Source organism: Cyrtonyx montezumae, unplaced genomic scaffold (assembly GCF_038088225.1).
Source record: "Cyrtonyx montezumae isolate F1298 unplaced genomic scaffold, pur_monq_1.0 scaffold_0, whole genome shotgun sequence".
NCBI classification, from domain to species: Eukaryota; Metazoa; Chordata; class Aves; order Galliformes; family Odontophoridae; genus Cyrtonyx; species Cyrtonyx montezumae.
In genome coordinates this window covers 38430449-38445012 of record NW_027071824.1, presented here as the reverse complement: position 1 = coordinate 38445012, position 14564 = coordinate 38430449, and the positions used below count along the sequence as shown (strand labels likewise).

The 14564-nt window shown below is 35.2% G+C and overlaps 1 protein-coding gene across 4 annotated transcripts in view; it reads left to right on the top strand.

Annotated features, from left to right (window-relative positions):
* VTA1 (vesicle trafficking 1) overlaps positions 1 to 11595 on the top strand; it is a 59765-nt gene extending 48170 nt beyond the window's left edge. For 3 of the 4 annotated variants that reach the window (XM_065732993.1, XM_065732983.1, XM_065732975.1), the window contains 3 exons: positions 1867 to 2049; positions 3276 to 3356; positions 10032 to 11594. In XM_065732993.1, coding sequence (XP_065589065.1) covers positions 1867 to 2049; positions 3276 to 3356; positions 10032 to 10177 — 410 coding nt within the window. In that variant the 3' untranslated portion in view covers positions 10178 to 11594. Of the gene's footprint in view, positions 1 to 1866; positions 2050 to 3275; positions 3357 to 10031 lie in introns of all 4 variants that reach the window. The other variant, XM_065732967.1, reaches the window with a different exon arrangement.
* Positions 11596 to 14564: the final 2969 nt, after the last annotated feature.

Sequence of the window (14564 nt, the reverse complement as noted above, 5' to 3'; positions counted from 1 at the left end):
CAAAAAGTCTTAGCTTTAATGATTAGACAAACTGCAAAACAGATAGTCTGGGTACACTGTGGTTCTGAGGAAAATCTAAAGATTCCATGGATCCTTTATACTAAGATCCAAGCACAACATGCGATGAGGTTCCAAGTCAAGAAACTTGACTGGAGCTGAGAGTGAATATGAAGCATTTTATGTTACTCTTTTACAGACCAGGATTGAATATACTTAAGAAAATTGCAAATAGTTTGAACACTGGGATATTACTGGTTTTTTGAGAAATTATTTCTGTGATTTTTTTAGTATGCATTCCCTGAAAATGTTTATATTTCTCGTGAATTGTATGGATAAAAGCAATTTGTTGAATTAAAAAATTCTTTTCCACCAGCCTGAAAACGTTTTATTTACCACCACTATTAAAACTGTTCAGGAATACTTCAAGCACATAAGTCAACGTAGTCTTAATATTTAATCTTTGATAATAATATTTTAAATATTTACTTTGTGGAAAGAATACATACTATGCTTTGATGACATTTGGACACTCTAAATACCTAATAAGCATTAATCTAAACAGAGCTACTTTTATGTTTAATACAGTTTAACATTTGACAGTTGCACAATGAGCAAACGTTTGAGCGTGATCTTCGTGCATATGCCTGAATAAAAGTATATTGCACTCTTGTGAATTTGCCTTTTCAAGGGATTGCTATTAAACATAGCAAATACTTCCAATTTTTTTTTTTTGCTTCTTTTTAACATTGCCAGACTTCAACCAATTGAGTTCCTATCTTCCATGGCCAGTATTGCCAACAGTTATTTGTTTTTTTTCTGGTTTGTTTTTCATTTTATTAATTTCAGTCACTATTATTGTTTCTGAGAAGAGATCAGAGAGAATGAGATGGATTAGTCTCTGTGAGGGCTTAAAACTTGGAGAAAGGAGCTGGCAGGAGACTGGGTGTTTTTTCTTTCCCTTGTTCCTAGGGATGGGCTTTTCCTGTCTATAAGAAAATCTTCTGCATTTGGCCCATGCTCTGAGCCTTTGAGAAGTTGCAACTTACACGTACTTGGACTTGCTAGAATTTTACAGCTGGATTCTCCAAAGATTCCACCTCCATGGGGAATCCTAAAACAGAGGGGACTTGCCTGCAGTTGAGTCTCAGATCCACTGTGGATAGGAAGCTGGCGTTTATAAGGAGGAAACTTGTCTATTCTCTAGACAGGCCTGGAATAGGAAAAAGCCTCCAGGCTCATAGACAGGGCGTACACAGGTCCAGACACGGAGGCTGGAAGGGAGAACCAGAAAGGAGAGGAGTTAAAAAACTAGCATTGGAATTAGGCATTCCTGGGTAAGGAAATCAAGGGGTAGTGGGAATTAACTGGAGTTGGATAGCATTCCACTTTTGCAGGAGTAACTATTGAACTAGCTATTGAGGAAGTTTGAAGGTGGTACTAATAATGCCTTGGTGAAAAGATCACAAGGTAGTTGGTGTAAGACGTATGCAAGTATGGGGCAAGGGATTGCAGATATGGAATAAGAAGTCATGATGTAGAGAGAAATCAGAATGGAACTAAAGAGATAGATAAGGGCAATAGAATATCATAGGGGTTAGAATAAACAGTTTTAAGTATGGGCAAGAAATTTGGGATAATTTCTTTTAACTGTGGTACTGAGTACAGTGAAAGCATGTTTTCTACCACTCTCATTCTCAAAAACAGATTGCCTTTTAACTTTGCCAAATCGATAATAAGTGATTTTGTTTGTTTTGTTTGTTAAATGTTCTATATCATATTGTGGTGGTGTCAGTTTTTCTGCTAAGTAGTTTTCAAGTGTTTGGACAAAAGAGTTGGATGCATTTCTGTTTTATGTCATCTTAACAGATCTGGAAAGAGAAGAAGCAGGGTCCTCTTCTCACCAGAGTGGAACAAATCAACCAGCATCATCATCATCTACGTATGAAGCTAGCAACACAAACACACCAGCTAGTAATTTCACTGGCATACAAGTACCACCAGGTGCCCATGCACCAGCCAATACTCCAGCTGAAGTACCTCATAACACAGGTATATCAAAATCACAGGCAAATGTATGCCTTTATTGAGAGGCAAATTCTATGATAGCCTTCTTTCCACCAAGTATAAAATAAAATATTATGTTTTATGGCAAAAGCAACTTCACACAGTAATACTGTAAAAATTCAGTAGGAAATACCCTGCTAAATGTATTTACTACTCCTTGTTTTCTATCAATTTTGGCTAGAAAAAATGTTCCTAAAAAGTCAAAGTTCTTTCCAAAAGCTTCATTACATATTTTTTTTAAAAGTATTATTTTTAGATAATTTGTGAACATACAACTTTTCCACCTCCAGTTGCTGTACAATAATAATAAGACTAGCAAGTAAGAAGCTCTTGATTTCTCGCCTGATGATCATTTGATTGTTGAGATGTAGTTTTTTGTCAAAAGAACAATGTTTTTCTCACACATCCCCTTATTTTACTTTTAAGAATGTAATTTTAAGAATGTTTCACCGTATGAGAAGTTCAGGATGCTCTTTTTTTCAGCTTTATCAAAGGGAAATCCTTCAGATAGTTGTTGTTTTTTTGTTTTTTTGGGGGGGAGCGGGGGGGAAGGGAGGGTTGGGGGGTTGTTTTTTGTATTCTGCCTAAGTAAATGTTTTGCTATTTGTTTTTGCCAGATCTAAAAAATGATGGAATATGGTGCTTGTTGAAATACTCTTTTTGCATTACTTATTTTTAACTCTACTGTGTTGTTTCTTCTAGCAACATTTTCCTCTCAAATCTAGCTTCTTTATTCTCACCAATTGTTTCCAAAGGAATTAGGGGCTTAGCTTGCAAATGTAAGATTACAGACATGAGGCTTTAAAAATAGTCTGTATCAAATATTAAGAGGTAAAATATAAACTGCCATACTGTTCCTTAGCAGATTTTCCTTAATATGCAAGGGAAAACAGTGTCTTTTGGCAGTAATATTTTCTTAATTTGTTTAACACTTGAAAGCTAAATTTCTGTGAAATACTGTGTGGATTAATTGAGTGTGAACCTGTAAATTCTTCAGAATTGTTAAAACATTTCTGGTAGGTAGTGTAGGTTTTATAGCAGTGTAGGTTTTATTTGCTACAAACTTCCAGACTTTAGAAGCCGTCTGCTGTGTAAGTTAAGAATCATTGAATCATTAAGTCTACCTGTTCTTATTTTCCTACTTTGTTGGCATACTTGTAAAGTCTATAAACAGAAATAACCCCGCTGTAATTGTCTTCATTGATTTACAGGAGTGACAACTAATACCATTCAACCTGCTCCTCAAAATATTCCTCTAGTGGATCCTTCCCTTTACAGTGCTCAGTCTGCAGGTAAGGTGGTGGCATTTGTGTCATCCACGCGTGAATGTGCTGTGTGGTGTGTGCCTGTCCCTCCAGCTTCCTCATAGTTTATTTTGCAACACTTAAAGATGTTTGAGAAATCATGTCACCATTACCAGAATGGTAGCAATTCATAAATTTTATAAAGAATGGACATCATCTAAGTATTGTATTTTTCCGATAGTGTTATCTGATTTTTTTTTTCAATCCAGTGAGTTAGCATTGTGTTAAACTTTCTCTATTGTTGTTCTCAGATAAGGTTCTGGTGTACTCAACAAAGTCTGTATTCTGATAACCTTTCTAAATTCTATTTTTGATAATTAATACACATTCTCTTTCCTTAAAATTACTTCTTTAGGGTTAACTTGTGAAGTATTTATTCATTTCATTGAATGATCAAGGAAAACATTCCAGTGATGTTTTCTATTGCAGTACATTTGCTATGTTCTGTACCAGCACTGCTTGTCAATTATAAGTAATCTTTATGTTAAATGAAATAATACAGTGAAGCATTACTGATGATGCTATTTTGATTTACTGTTTAATCAAGATTTTTATCTTTTTAATGTCATTCCTCTTTGATGTAGAGTCACTACTAACCTATTTTGTATGAATTTTACTTCTGTATTCAAAAATACCAGCTTCACTGCAAAAGCATTTTAATTGGTGGAATGCTACAACAGGAATTCATTGTTTAACTTGACTTAAGTAATTTGTCATAGGAATGCTTAAGGATGTTGAAGACCTAATATATTAAGGAGCTATTTTGTCAGAGATGCCTCAGAAAGAAAAATAACAGTAATTATCTTTGAAATATTTGGATTTGCTTTTAGCATTCTTGTGAATAACAAAAGATACATCCTATTGTTTCTGTCATATTAATGTCTCTTGTTTCAGTTAGCTCACTTTATTGAAAACCTCCAACCACTGAACCATTTAATCTTGCTTACGGCTTCACAATCTGGGGGGCTTGTAGTAGGAGTTTTGGTTGCTGCATAATGTAAACAGCTAAAGGTTTTATTTAATCTTTATCTTAGTAATTGCTAGTTGAAAAGCAAGTTTGGCAGCAAAACTTTCATACTTAATCAACTGATCAAGATAATTTAGACAGTAATTCTAAAAGTAATTCTAAATTTTTTGATAAATACTGTGAAAATTCTGGTCATAGTTTATTTGCTTGAATATTTAATTCTAGATGACAAAAATGTCATAATTTTGAATTAAAATTTAACTCTTCATTAAGTATTAGAAGTTACATTATTTGGTGTCTGGATAGTATAACATTGTTCTCTCTAGCCTGTAGTAACCTGATTTAATAAATGTATGGATACAAATGAAAATGATTTGAGTGAACTAAGATACTACCCTATGTTTCTGATGATCTATAATTACTGCTATACTGTAATTAGGATAGTAAGACCCTTGCTAAGTGGAGTGATGAATCTTTAACTTGATCTGAGTATTCGCATGACTGCATTCCTCCTCTGCACATATCTTCTGTCACAAGTTTGGATCTTATAACAGCATAAGGTGTTAGATTATTATGAGAATGCTTTGGAAAAGTATACCCTGGGAGGTGATAAGGCTCATGCAGATCCATGGTTGTGAAAGCTTAGAGAATAAGCTGTCAGTTAGGAGGGACTTAGAGAAGATATAAAGATCATGTTAGTAACAGTTTTGCTTACATGAATAGAACAATACGTCCTGAGAGCAATGGAAAGCATGGCTCCTTGTCTGTCTCCATCCTGCCATATGTCTGGTCATTACCCAAAACATCCTACCTTCAGATAGTAAGAGTAACGTAATTTTCAACGTACTACGAAGGATTCATTTTTTATACCAACAATATTGTGCCCCATGATATTGCGCCTGTTCCTTATCCTGAAAGTAGATCAGGCAATGCCAGTATTTCCCAACAGGCTTGCTAAACTGGGGGACCCAGGAGCCGTTCCCAGTTCCTGAATTACAAGATAAACTATATCTATCCTGGCTGCCTATTGAGATTAAACCTTGATAAGCACTATTCATGTAGAACTGAAGTTGCCTTTGGTGGGGAAGGAAAGGTGATTGTTGCCCTCCAGCAGGTCCATACAGTAAATGCAAAGTACATTTACTCCACAATTTAGACAAAATACCTGTATCTGTGCTAATAAAATAAACATGCCTGAAAATATTTGACATTGAGAGCTGCTGGCACAGAACAGCTCACATCCATACTATTAAACTTTTAAACCTTCTAAACTAGGTAGTTTGTCAAGGCTGCCAGTATTGAATGGTCTTTAGCATGCTCTAACCATGAATCGTGCCCAGAAACTGTTTGGGAAAGTGGTAGTTGTCGTGGGCCAAAACCAAACCTCAATCTGTTCCAGCAGTTCAACAGTGTAGAGAGTCAAGTTCAAGTGCTGAGACACATTCCCTGGCACTGTTTAATGTACTCGTACAGACATAGCCAAACAGGATATTCCACATACTCCTGGAAGACTCTGTGGTAGGAAGATCAAATGTATATTTTTAAAATAAATTATATATTTTCTTTCCCTCCCATAACATGGGAGAAGCAATCTGATTAATGCTTATGTGGAGAAGCATGGAATATTTATCAAAAGAAAATTTAGTTAGAGTATTTCTTTGATTTTAGTTAGCACAAGTCCTGCAATAAGTGCCCTCTCCTGTGAGAACAGATTTTAGAGTTTAACACTGGCTTTTGAAAACATCACAGCTTATGCAATTATGCATTGCATACTATTTCTGCTAGCAAAGTGCAGAGCTATGTGAACTTTGTATTATATTCTCATATAATTCTGTTCTAATTTGTTTTACAAATTTGTTACCTCTAGATTTTGCTAACACTAAATTCATTCATAATTGTATTACACAGAGTTGTTATAAGATATTCTTACATTACTATATGCTTCCTTCCATAGGTGACCTAGAATAGAGAAACCATTTGTTGCATTTATAATAATGTTTGCTTTTCCATGTGCAGAGTAAAAGTAATAAATACATTTTATGTGTTTTCATGATCTTAACAGAAACTCTTTGAGGAATTTTCTTGAATGTCTTAACTGCTTTAACAGGAAAAAAAAGAGCATCAGAATTTGATAAACATTAATTATATTAGCCATCACTGTATTTATTTTGATATTGATTGTTTTTTAAATATTCTTAAATCATCTGCCTTATATTTGAACAATTTCATGAAAAAGAAAACTTGATGAATAGCAAAGGATATCAGGGAGATGCAGATATATAAAATACTATAATATAAAGCTGCTTTCTTTCTCAACATAATTTTCAGCATGCCTAGTAAAATTCAGTTTTTGTTTTTACTTTGTGTTTCTCTTAAAGTAAAACAAAAATGGTTTTTAATATTAGTTACAGATTCCATATGTCTGTCAGTTCAAAATTAAATGTGATATTTACTAATAATTTCAGATGTGAATTTCAGAGTGAGTACAGTATACTTCTTCTCATCTTAATATTCTTGGGCATTTACAGCTCAAGACACAGATTGGTTGAGATTGGAAGGGACTTTTAGGTTCATCTGGTCTCACTCCCCTGCTCAAGCACAGCCACCTATAGCAGATTGCTCAGGACCATATCCAGATGGCTTTTGAAGATCCCCAAGTAGGGAGACTCCACAATCTCTGAACAACCTATGACAGTCTTCACGCCCCCTCACAATCAAAAAAATGTTCCCTACTATGCATATTGGAGCCTCCATTTTTAGTTTGTGCCTGTTGCCTCCACCCTAGTCACCGACCACCACCAGAAGAGCCTATTGCTCCATCTTCCTTACTGATGCCCTTCATTTATTTATCTTTATTGATAAGTATCCCCCAAGCCTTTTCTTCTCTGAGCAGAAGTCCTGTCTTTCTCAGCCTTTCCTCACATTCAAGATGATCCAGGTTCATAATCAGCTTAATGATCCTTCACTGTATTCTCCATTAGATCTGTGTCTCACTTTGTGCTGAGACCAGAATTAGGCACAGTATTGCAATATAGCTTCACCAGTATTAAGTAGATAGAGAGAATTATTTCCTTTGACCTGCTGACAGTTCTCCTCCCAGTGCAGCTAGAGATACCATTAGCCAGCCTTCTGTGCAAGATCATGTTTTTGGCACGTGTTCATCTTGGCCACTAAGACTGTTGCTCCTTTTCTGTAAAGCTGTTTAACTCTTACAGTGTGTGAACTGAAGTTAGTTACTAACTTTTGAGATGACACTTTTGATTTAAGTACAGATATTATAGTTAAATCTTGCATTATTTTGAAAATTCTAGAAAACAGCTGTTTTCAGAATCACAGAATCATAGAGGTTGGAAGGGACCTCTAGAGATCATCGAGTCCAACCCCCCTGCCAAAGCAGGTTCCCTACACCAGGTCACACAGGTAGGCGTCCAGGCGGGTCCTGAATATCTCCAGAGAAGGAGACTCCACACCCCCCCTGTGCAGCTGTGCCAGTGCTCTGTCACCCTCACCATAAAGAAGTTCTTGTGCACATTCGTGCAGAACCTCCTGTGCTGCAGTTTCCGTCCCTTTCCCCTTGTCCTATCTCCATGCACTTCTGAAAAGAGTCTGGCCTCACCACTTTGTCCCCTACACCTCAGATATTTATAAACCTGGATCAGGTCCCCTCTCAGTCTTCTTTTCTCAAGGCTAAAGAGACCCAGTTCACTTAGCCTTTCTTCATAGGGGAGATCCTCCAGGCCCTTCACCATCTTTGTAGCCCTCCGCTGGACTCTTTCCAAGAGATCCCTGTCTTTTTTATACTGGGGAGCCCGGAACTGGACACAGTATCCATTGTGAGGTGTTGACTTCGATAGGAGCTGAGACCGCTGAACACATCGAAAGATCAACACCTTGTGTCAACTTTGGTTTATAAATTTGAAGTTATTTTTTTTTCCCTCAAGTTATGTCATAATAGCATTTGAAGTAGATTTCATAATAAATAAATCTTTATGCCAGCAAAACATTAGTAGAGCTCATACTGCAAAAATAAGATTAGGCTGGTGAATTTAGGCTTCCTTCCAGTAAATTAGTTGAATAGTGGACTGATGCCTTGGCCTGGTTTTAAAGAATGATTTTGTAGTTTCTTTTGGCATTCTAGCATAAAACCACTTTGAGAGGAACATAGTCTTTCAGATTTCTTAAAGATGTTTAGTAATGTTGTCACAGATTGACCCCAGCTGCTTTTAGTCTGTGACTTTATTTAGGTTGCAAAATTACCTAAGTGTATGTTGATGTTTATGCACTCCCTCACGCATATTTACCCATGTTTGTGTATTTAAAGAGATTTTAATGTGGTTTCACTTATTCGTCAGTAAAACTAATATTCACTGCAGTGAAAACGAGCCCACCAAGTTGTCGTGTGCATCAACGTTCAAGTTATTTGTGGTCAGATTTATTTATCGATGGGAAAATAAATGATTTTTTAGTGTGTATTTAAAAAAAAAAGGAAAAAGATAAAATTAATTTTGAAAGCACTTACCATCCTACTTTTTATTGAGGTATGCTTATTTTAAAAACCAGCAAACCAGACTAGTTTTTAATATTCCCAGGTTTTCCATTTTATTTGTTAAGCTGTTTTATAATAGTAAGATTGGGAAAAGGAAAAGCAAATATAAAAGGTATTTCCTGATAAGAACTCAGATACTTCAGTAAATGTTCTCACAATATTGCTAACAAGAGTTTTTTATCTTGAAAGAAAGGATCTGGCTAACTGTAGCTGTACCTTACAAAATGCACTGAAGTATATTCATGTCCTTGCTTAACATCAGAAACCTATACTTAGAGAACTAACCATTTCTTTAACCAATTTTATATTAAAACCTGTGGTACATCTAAAAGTACATTTGTTCTCAATCTGTGAAATCTCTTTATTGCTTATAAAATGCTGTGTGGAAAATCTATTAAATAGAAAGCTATTCTTTTATAGTATTGCATATAATTATTTAAATGTGTTCATTAAAATCAATCTTTTACAAGTTAAGTTGTTCTGAAGTAAATATTTTATAAGTTCCTACTATTCTTTCTAGAACACTGAATGTGTTGTGATTATTAGAATTCATAATGTTTGAACTTAAGTCGAGAAACAATTCTAATGACATTTAATTGTTTTATATTTTATGAGAATTTTTTTCCAACATTAAAAAGAAGGGAAATGTAGGAGGATCAGTCCTGTTTCTAGTTATCTTACCTAAAATTGAAACATGAACATTACTTGGATAAAACAGAAATATAATACTTGCAAAAACATCTTGATGAGAAATGTTTCTACACATGGAAAATTTATTCCAATGTAGAGGGAACAGTTTTTAACTATGATTGTATTATTTCTGAAGAAGAAACTAATTATATTGTAGCACCAAAAAACACTGTACTTGTTTCATGCAGATTGTTACCTGAATACAGATAACTTATTGTTAAAATGTTCTTTTTTTGCTACCTTAGCTAAAGATCAGATCTTTCTCAAAAGTATTGACTTACATCTGAAAGGCACTGGATTATATAAAGAAGCAATGTTTTGAAAGATTCACTGATTTCTTAAAATACCAGAAACAAAGAAGTCACGTTTGTAATATTATCACAAGTATCAGCCTTCTTCTTTTGTAATGTTACTGCAAATATAAGTAAAACATAATAATGTTATAATTATGTTTTTGCAGGGGAAGTGCGTTTGACTCCAGAAGACTTTGCCAGAGCTCAAAAATACTGTAAATATGCTGGCAGTGCTTTGCAATATGAAGATGTGAGCACTGCTGTGCAGAACCTACAGAAGGCCCTCAAGTTACTGATTACTGGCAGAGAATAAGGCCTTTAATCCAACAGATTCTTATCATTTGCCTAAAGAACTAGCAGCTTATTACTGTACCTGTTAGGAGAGTGGAAATATACAGAAGTTCTCCATCTTATCATGTATAATGATGAAATCACTCTTTCAGTGTCAGTAAGGACTCTCCGTGGAGCTAGAAACATATGAATGCAGTGGTTTGATATAAGCAGAATACTGAAGAATGCACTGTGGACACTGCTTATGAGTTAGAATTCATGTTTCAATATTTAGATGGTCAGTGTGAAAAATCCTGAATCTGCAAAAAGGTTGAAAATAAGAATGTTCTGTTAAAATTCAACTGCTTTCATTATTTCAGAACAATTATTTAAGAAGTTTAAATAACTTTAAAATGGTAACCAAATTCACTGCTTCTCCAGAAGAGAAAGTGTGTAAAAAAACTAACAGATATACAAGGGGAAGGGCTTTTTTCTGTACCTAGATTATTAGGGTATCGTCTGAGACATAAAATGAAGTAGGACTTGAGAATGTTTGTGTATTATTTTAATCCCTACACTGAAAACATTTCTTGATACATCAGAGAGAGTAATTTTGACTATGTTCCAACTGAAACACCAACTACTGCGTGGACTGCTGCATGCAGTCTTGATCACTGATTCTTTGTGTGAAATCTGAGAATTTTGTTTATGTATGGTTAACTAAGAGAAAGTACTGATATTTATTGGAGATGATCCTGAAACCAGAGATAGATGCTAAACAACATGAACTTTTAGGGAGATTTACTTCATAGTTATTTCATCTCTTTAACAGGCTGAATCAGAAGACAGTTCTTCAACCATTAGGTTCATCTTTGGTATTAGTAAACTAGGATTTTGTATTCCCAGCTAATACTCTTTGTCTGCTATGTTGTGGAGGCTATTTGGACTTGGGAACTAATTAAAATATTTTGGAAACTGAATTTTGATGTTTTTTTTAGTGTGCTTTTGCTATTTTAGGGCTTTTGGTTGTTAAAAATTCATTCATGCTGTTTGAAAGGAAGGGTAAGTAGTCTTTTAACTGGCATAACACAGTAATTGTGTACACCATGAATTATGTCCGATTTATGCAATATCTTTCTACATCAGATTATCTGATGTGCCTGCCTGTCTTTCCAGGCTGCTGAATCAAATGCACGCCATTTATAACTGCACTGTTTTTTCAGTGGCTGAAATGTGTCTGATACTCAAAGCAAAAAGATGAGGAAAACAAAAGCAAACATAAGCATAAGTATGCATTAAAACATAGCTGATCATATCATTTTTAAGAGTGCAGTTTGAATCTGTCAGCAGGTTTGAAAAGGGTAGTGCAAAACTTGTTAATGTTACCTTAAGAAAAATTTAATAGATAGAACACCTCTGATACTGCTTGTGTTTTTTCTGGTACAAGCATGGTTTGTTGGTATGGCTTGCTAATCTGGATAGTGACTTGGATTAGATCTGTCTGAAAATTTTTTGACAATAATGTTGTATTGATGTCATCAATAAGCCTAATAGTGCTTCATGCAAGATAGATCCTTCAGTATCAAACTGAATTTCTATAAATTCTTCTAGGTAAATTCTATTCTGTTACAGTGTGATTGGAAAAGCTACTTTTTGGTTGAATGAAGGAGGTGGAACGTTGCATATATATTCCATTGCTATAAAAAAAAAATCAAAAGTTGCTTTCTTTTGTGCATCATACCACTATTTACAGATACTGGATTCAGTCCCCAGCCCCTGCAGAAGGGAAGTCGTTTTTCCTGTATCTTTTTATAAAATAATTAAAAGAACTTTTGAACTTTAGATTAAGCCAGCTATGATGTAACAATATACTAATTGAGGCTTTTCAGTGAAAATTATTTTTTTCTTAATGATTGATATGAAACGAAAATACATAACTATGAAGGCTGGTAACTAAACAAGTATTTATTAAAGTGTGTAAAAAGACTATGTTGGACATTTTTATGTTAAAACTACATCAGTGAAAAACTAAGCTATAAAAACACAGTAAGTGATCATTTACAAAAGTATAGCCTTCAGCCTAAAAAAGTACAGGTATGTCTCTGACTAGAATGGAAATGAAAGTGCTTATTACAAAAGTTAAGGAGTAGCTGGCAAGAGAAAATATAAGATGGGATTAATAGGGAGCATTAGCAATGACTGCTGTGAAGTTCTCTTTATAGAAGAGATTGGATAGAAGCTGGAAAAGGCAGACAGGATGAAGCGCAGGAAGAACAATTTTTTTTTTTTAGTTTGGTTTTTGTTTTTGTTTTTGTACAGCAGCATGGAGGAAAATGTAAGCTAGTGTACTCATTGAGGAAATGATTGCAAAGACCGAGGATATCTGTAAAATAAAAATAAATTCAGGGTGGTGAAAATGGAGAGAGGAGTAGATCTTCTCATCCTTGCAACCTATGCACTCATTTAAAATAAATTGTATTTATAACATTATTATAAGAGGTCATAAATGATGTGTCAACAAGAGATGTTAAGAGATCCATGTTTGTTCTTCAAGCATTGTCTCCTGATTTTGGGCTTTCCCTTCTGTTTTGGATTTTCACCCCTTATCCACTATTGTTTTTATTCTGTGGTTTCCCTTAGCTTCCCCTCTAGGGAGATTGTTGTGCTTTGATGCTGTGCTAAATAGCAGTGATAGCCCATATGTAATTTGGGAAAATTAACAGGTCTGGGTTCTTACCTAATGTGGACTATAGAGAAAATGCAGGGATTGTACTTTCTTCCTGAGCTTCAGAAGATCCTTGGCAGCAGTATTTGCGGAAGGACATGTGATAAACTTTTCTTAGAGCCAGATCTCCAGAGCTTAACAAATGCATCTCTAGGAGTTCAGAGACCTCCATCTAAGAGGTTGGTGAAATCATCAACGTTCCATGCTCAGTTAACCCATCTGGACAATAGACTTTTTTATGTTTAATGGTTCTTAAACAATCAGGATATTTTACTTGTATTTTGATCTTAAGTAGATGCATTAGGTGAAATTGTTTCAGTCTAGTAAGTAAATTTCTTTAAAATGCCGGGTTTGATTCTGATCATTGTTGGATGGAACCTGATAACTAGTAAGTAAATGAAAGGAAGAGATACTGAGATGATGAAGGTAATGGAAATTCTTAGATATTGAAAATAGATTGAAAAATCTGAGATATTGTGGTGACCTTATTTCTCCCAGTGTCTTCCTGATGCATCATTTTGTCTTAATTTGGTTTTATGAAATTTGTTACAGTGCATTGGAAGCATTTTCTGGTTTAGTGCAGAATGAAGAGATCTTAACACACTGTATGAATTTAATGCCTAGCATGTATTTGCTTGTATTAGTGAAAAACAGACTTTTTAAGGAAAAAAAAATAGACAATTTATTTTTTGCTGAAGTTAATCAAGTGTATCAGCACAGTCCTGGGAAAAATAACTTACAAAGTCTAGATATTAAATCTGTATTTGTAAAAACAAGCAATCAGGTGCTCATGATCACTGCACTTCAGCAACTCTTTCATAATAGAAGCCTTACACTCACCTGACCTGTTTCCTTCTCTTAACTTGCCAAGTAACTTCACCCATGTAAATGGTCTTATTGAAGCCGTATGAGTGTTCGTGTACATAAGTGTTTCAGTTCAAAGCTTTAGCAAGAGGCACATTGCTTGATCAGTAAAATATAGCTGGGACAATTGCAGTGGTTTTAGTGGAGCCAAATCTGGTATACTGCTAGTTCTCCCAGAGTGTGTGCGTTCTAATTATCATCTTTTTATTGGCAGATTTTGAGACAGAATTCAGCTTTTTTCTGCTTAACATTTTCTGTTTGGAAATGCTGAGATTTTATGTAGACTGTATACAAAACAATAATGATAAATCTTACTAAACTTATGCTAGATTTGCTGAAAAGGACAGTATTCTCTAGATACATTTGTTGTATGTTTTATGGTACAGTTATGTCTCAATACAGTTCCTGTTATCTAAGAAATTTTTATTCTTAAGAACATCTGCAGGAACATGCATAAACCCTGCATGTAAAAACCCTGCCGTGTGTAGAGGTGGTCATCGAAAAGAGGTCAACTTCTGTTCTTTTTCACGCTCAACTACCTAAGTCAGAACATCAACCTCTTGAACAGACTATTGTTGAAGCTCTCTCTTGCATCCAGTTCTGGGGTCCCCCCAATGCAAGAAGGACGTGGAGTTGTTGAAGCAGGTCTAGAGGAAGGCCACAAAGATTATCAGAGGGCTGGAGCACCTCCCCTACGCGGACCAGGTGAGAGAGCTGGGGTTCTTCAGCCTGGAGAAAAGAGAAGGATCCCTGGAGACTTTATAGCAGCCTTCCATTACCTGGAGGGGGCCAACAGGAAAGCTGAGGAGTGACTTGTTATAAGGGCATGTAATGACAGGAC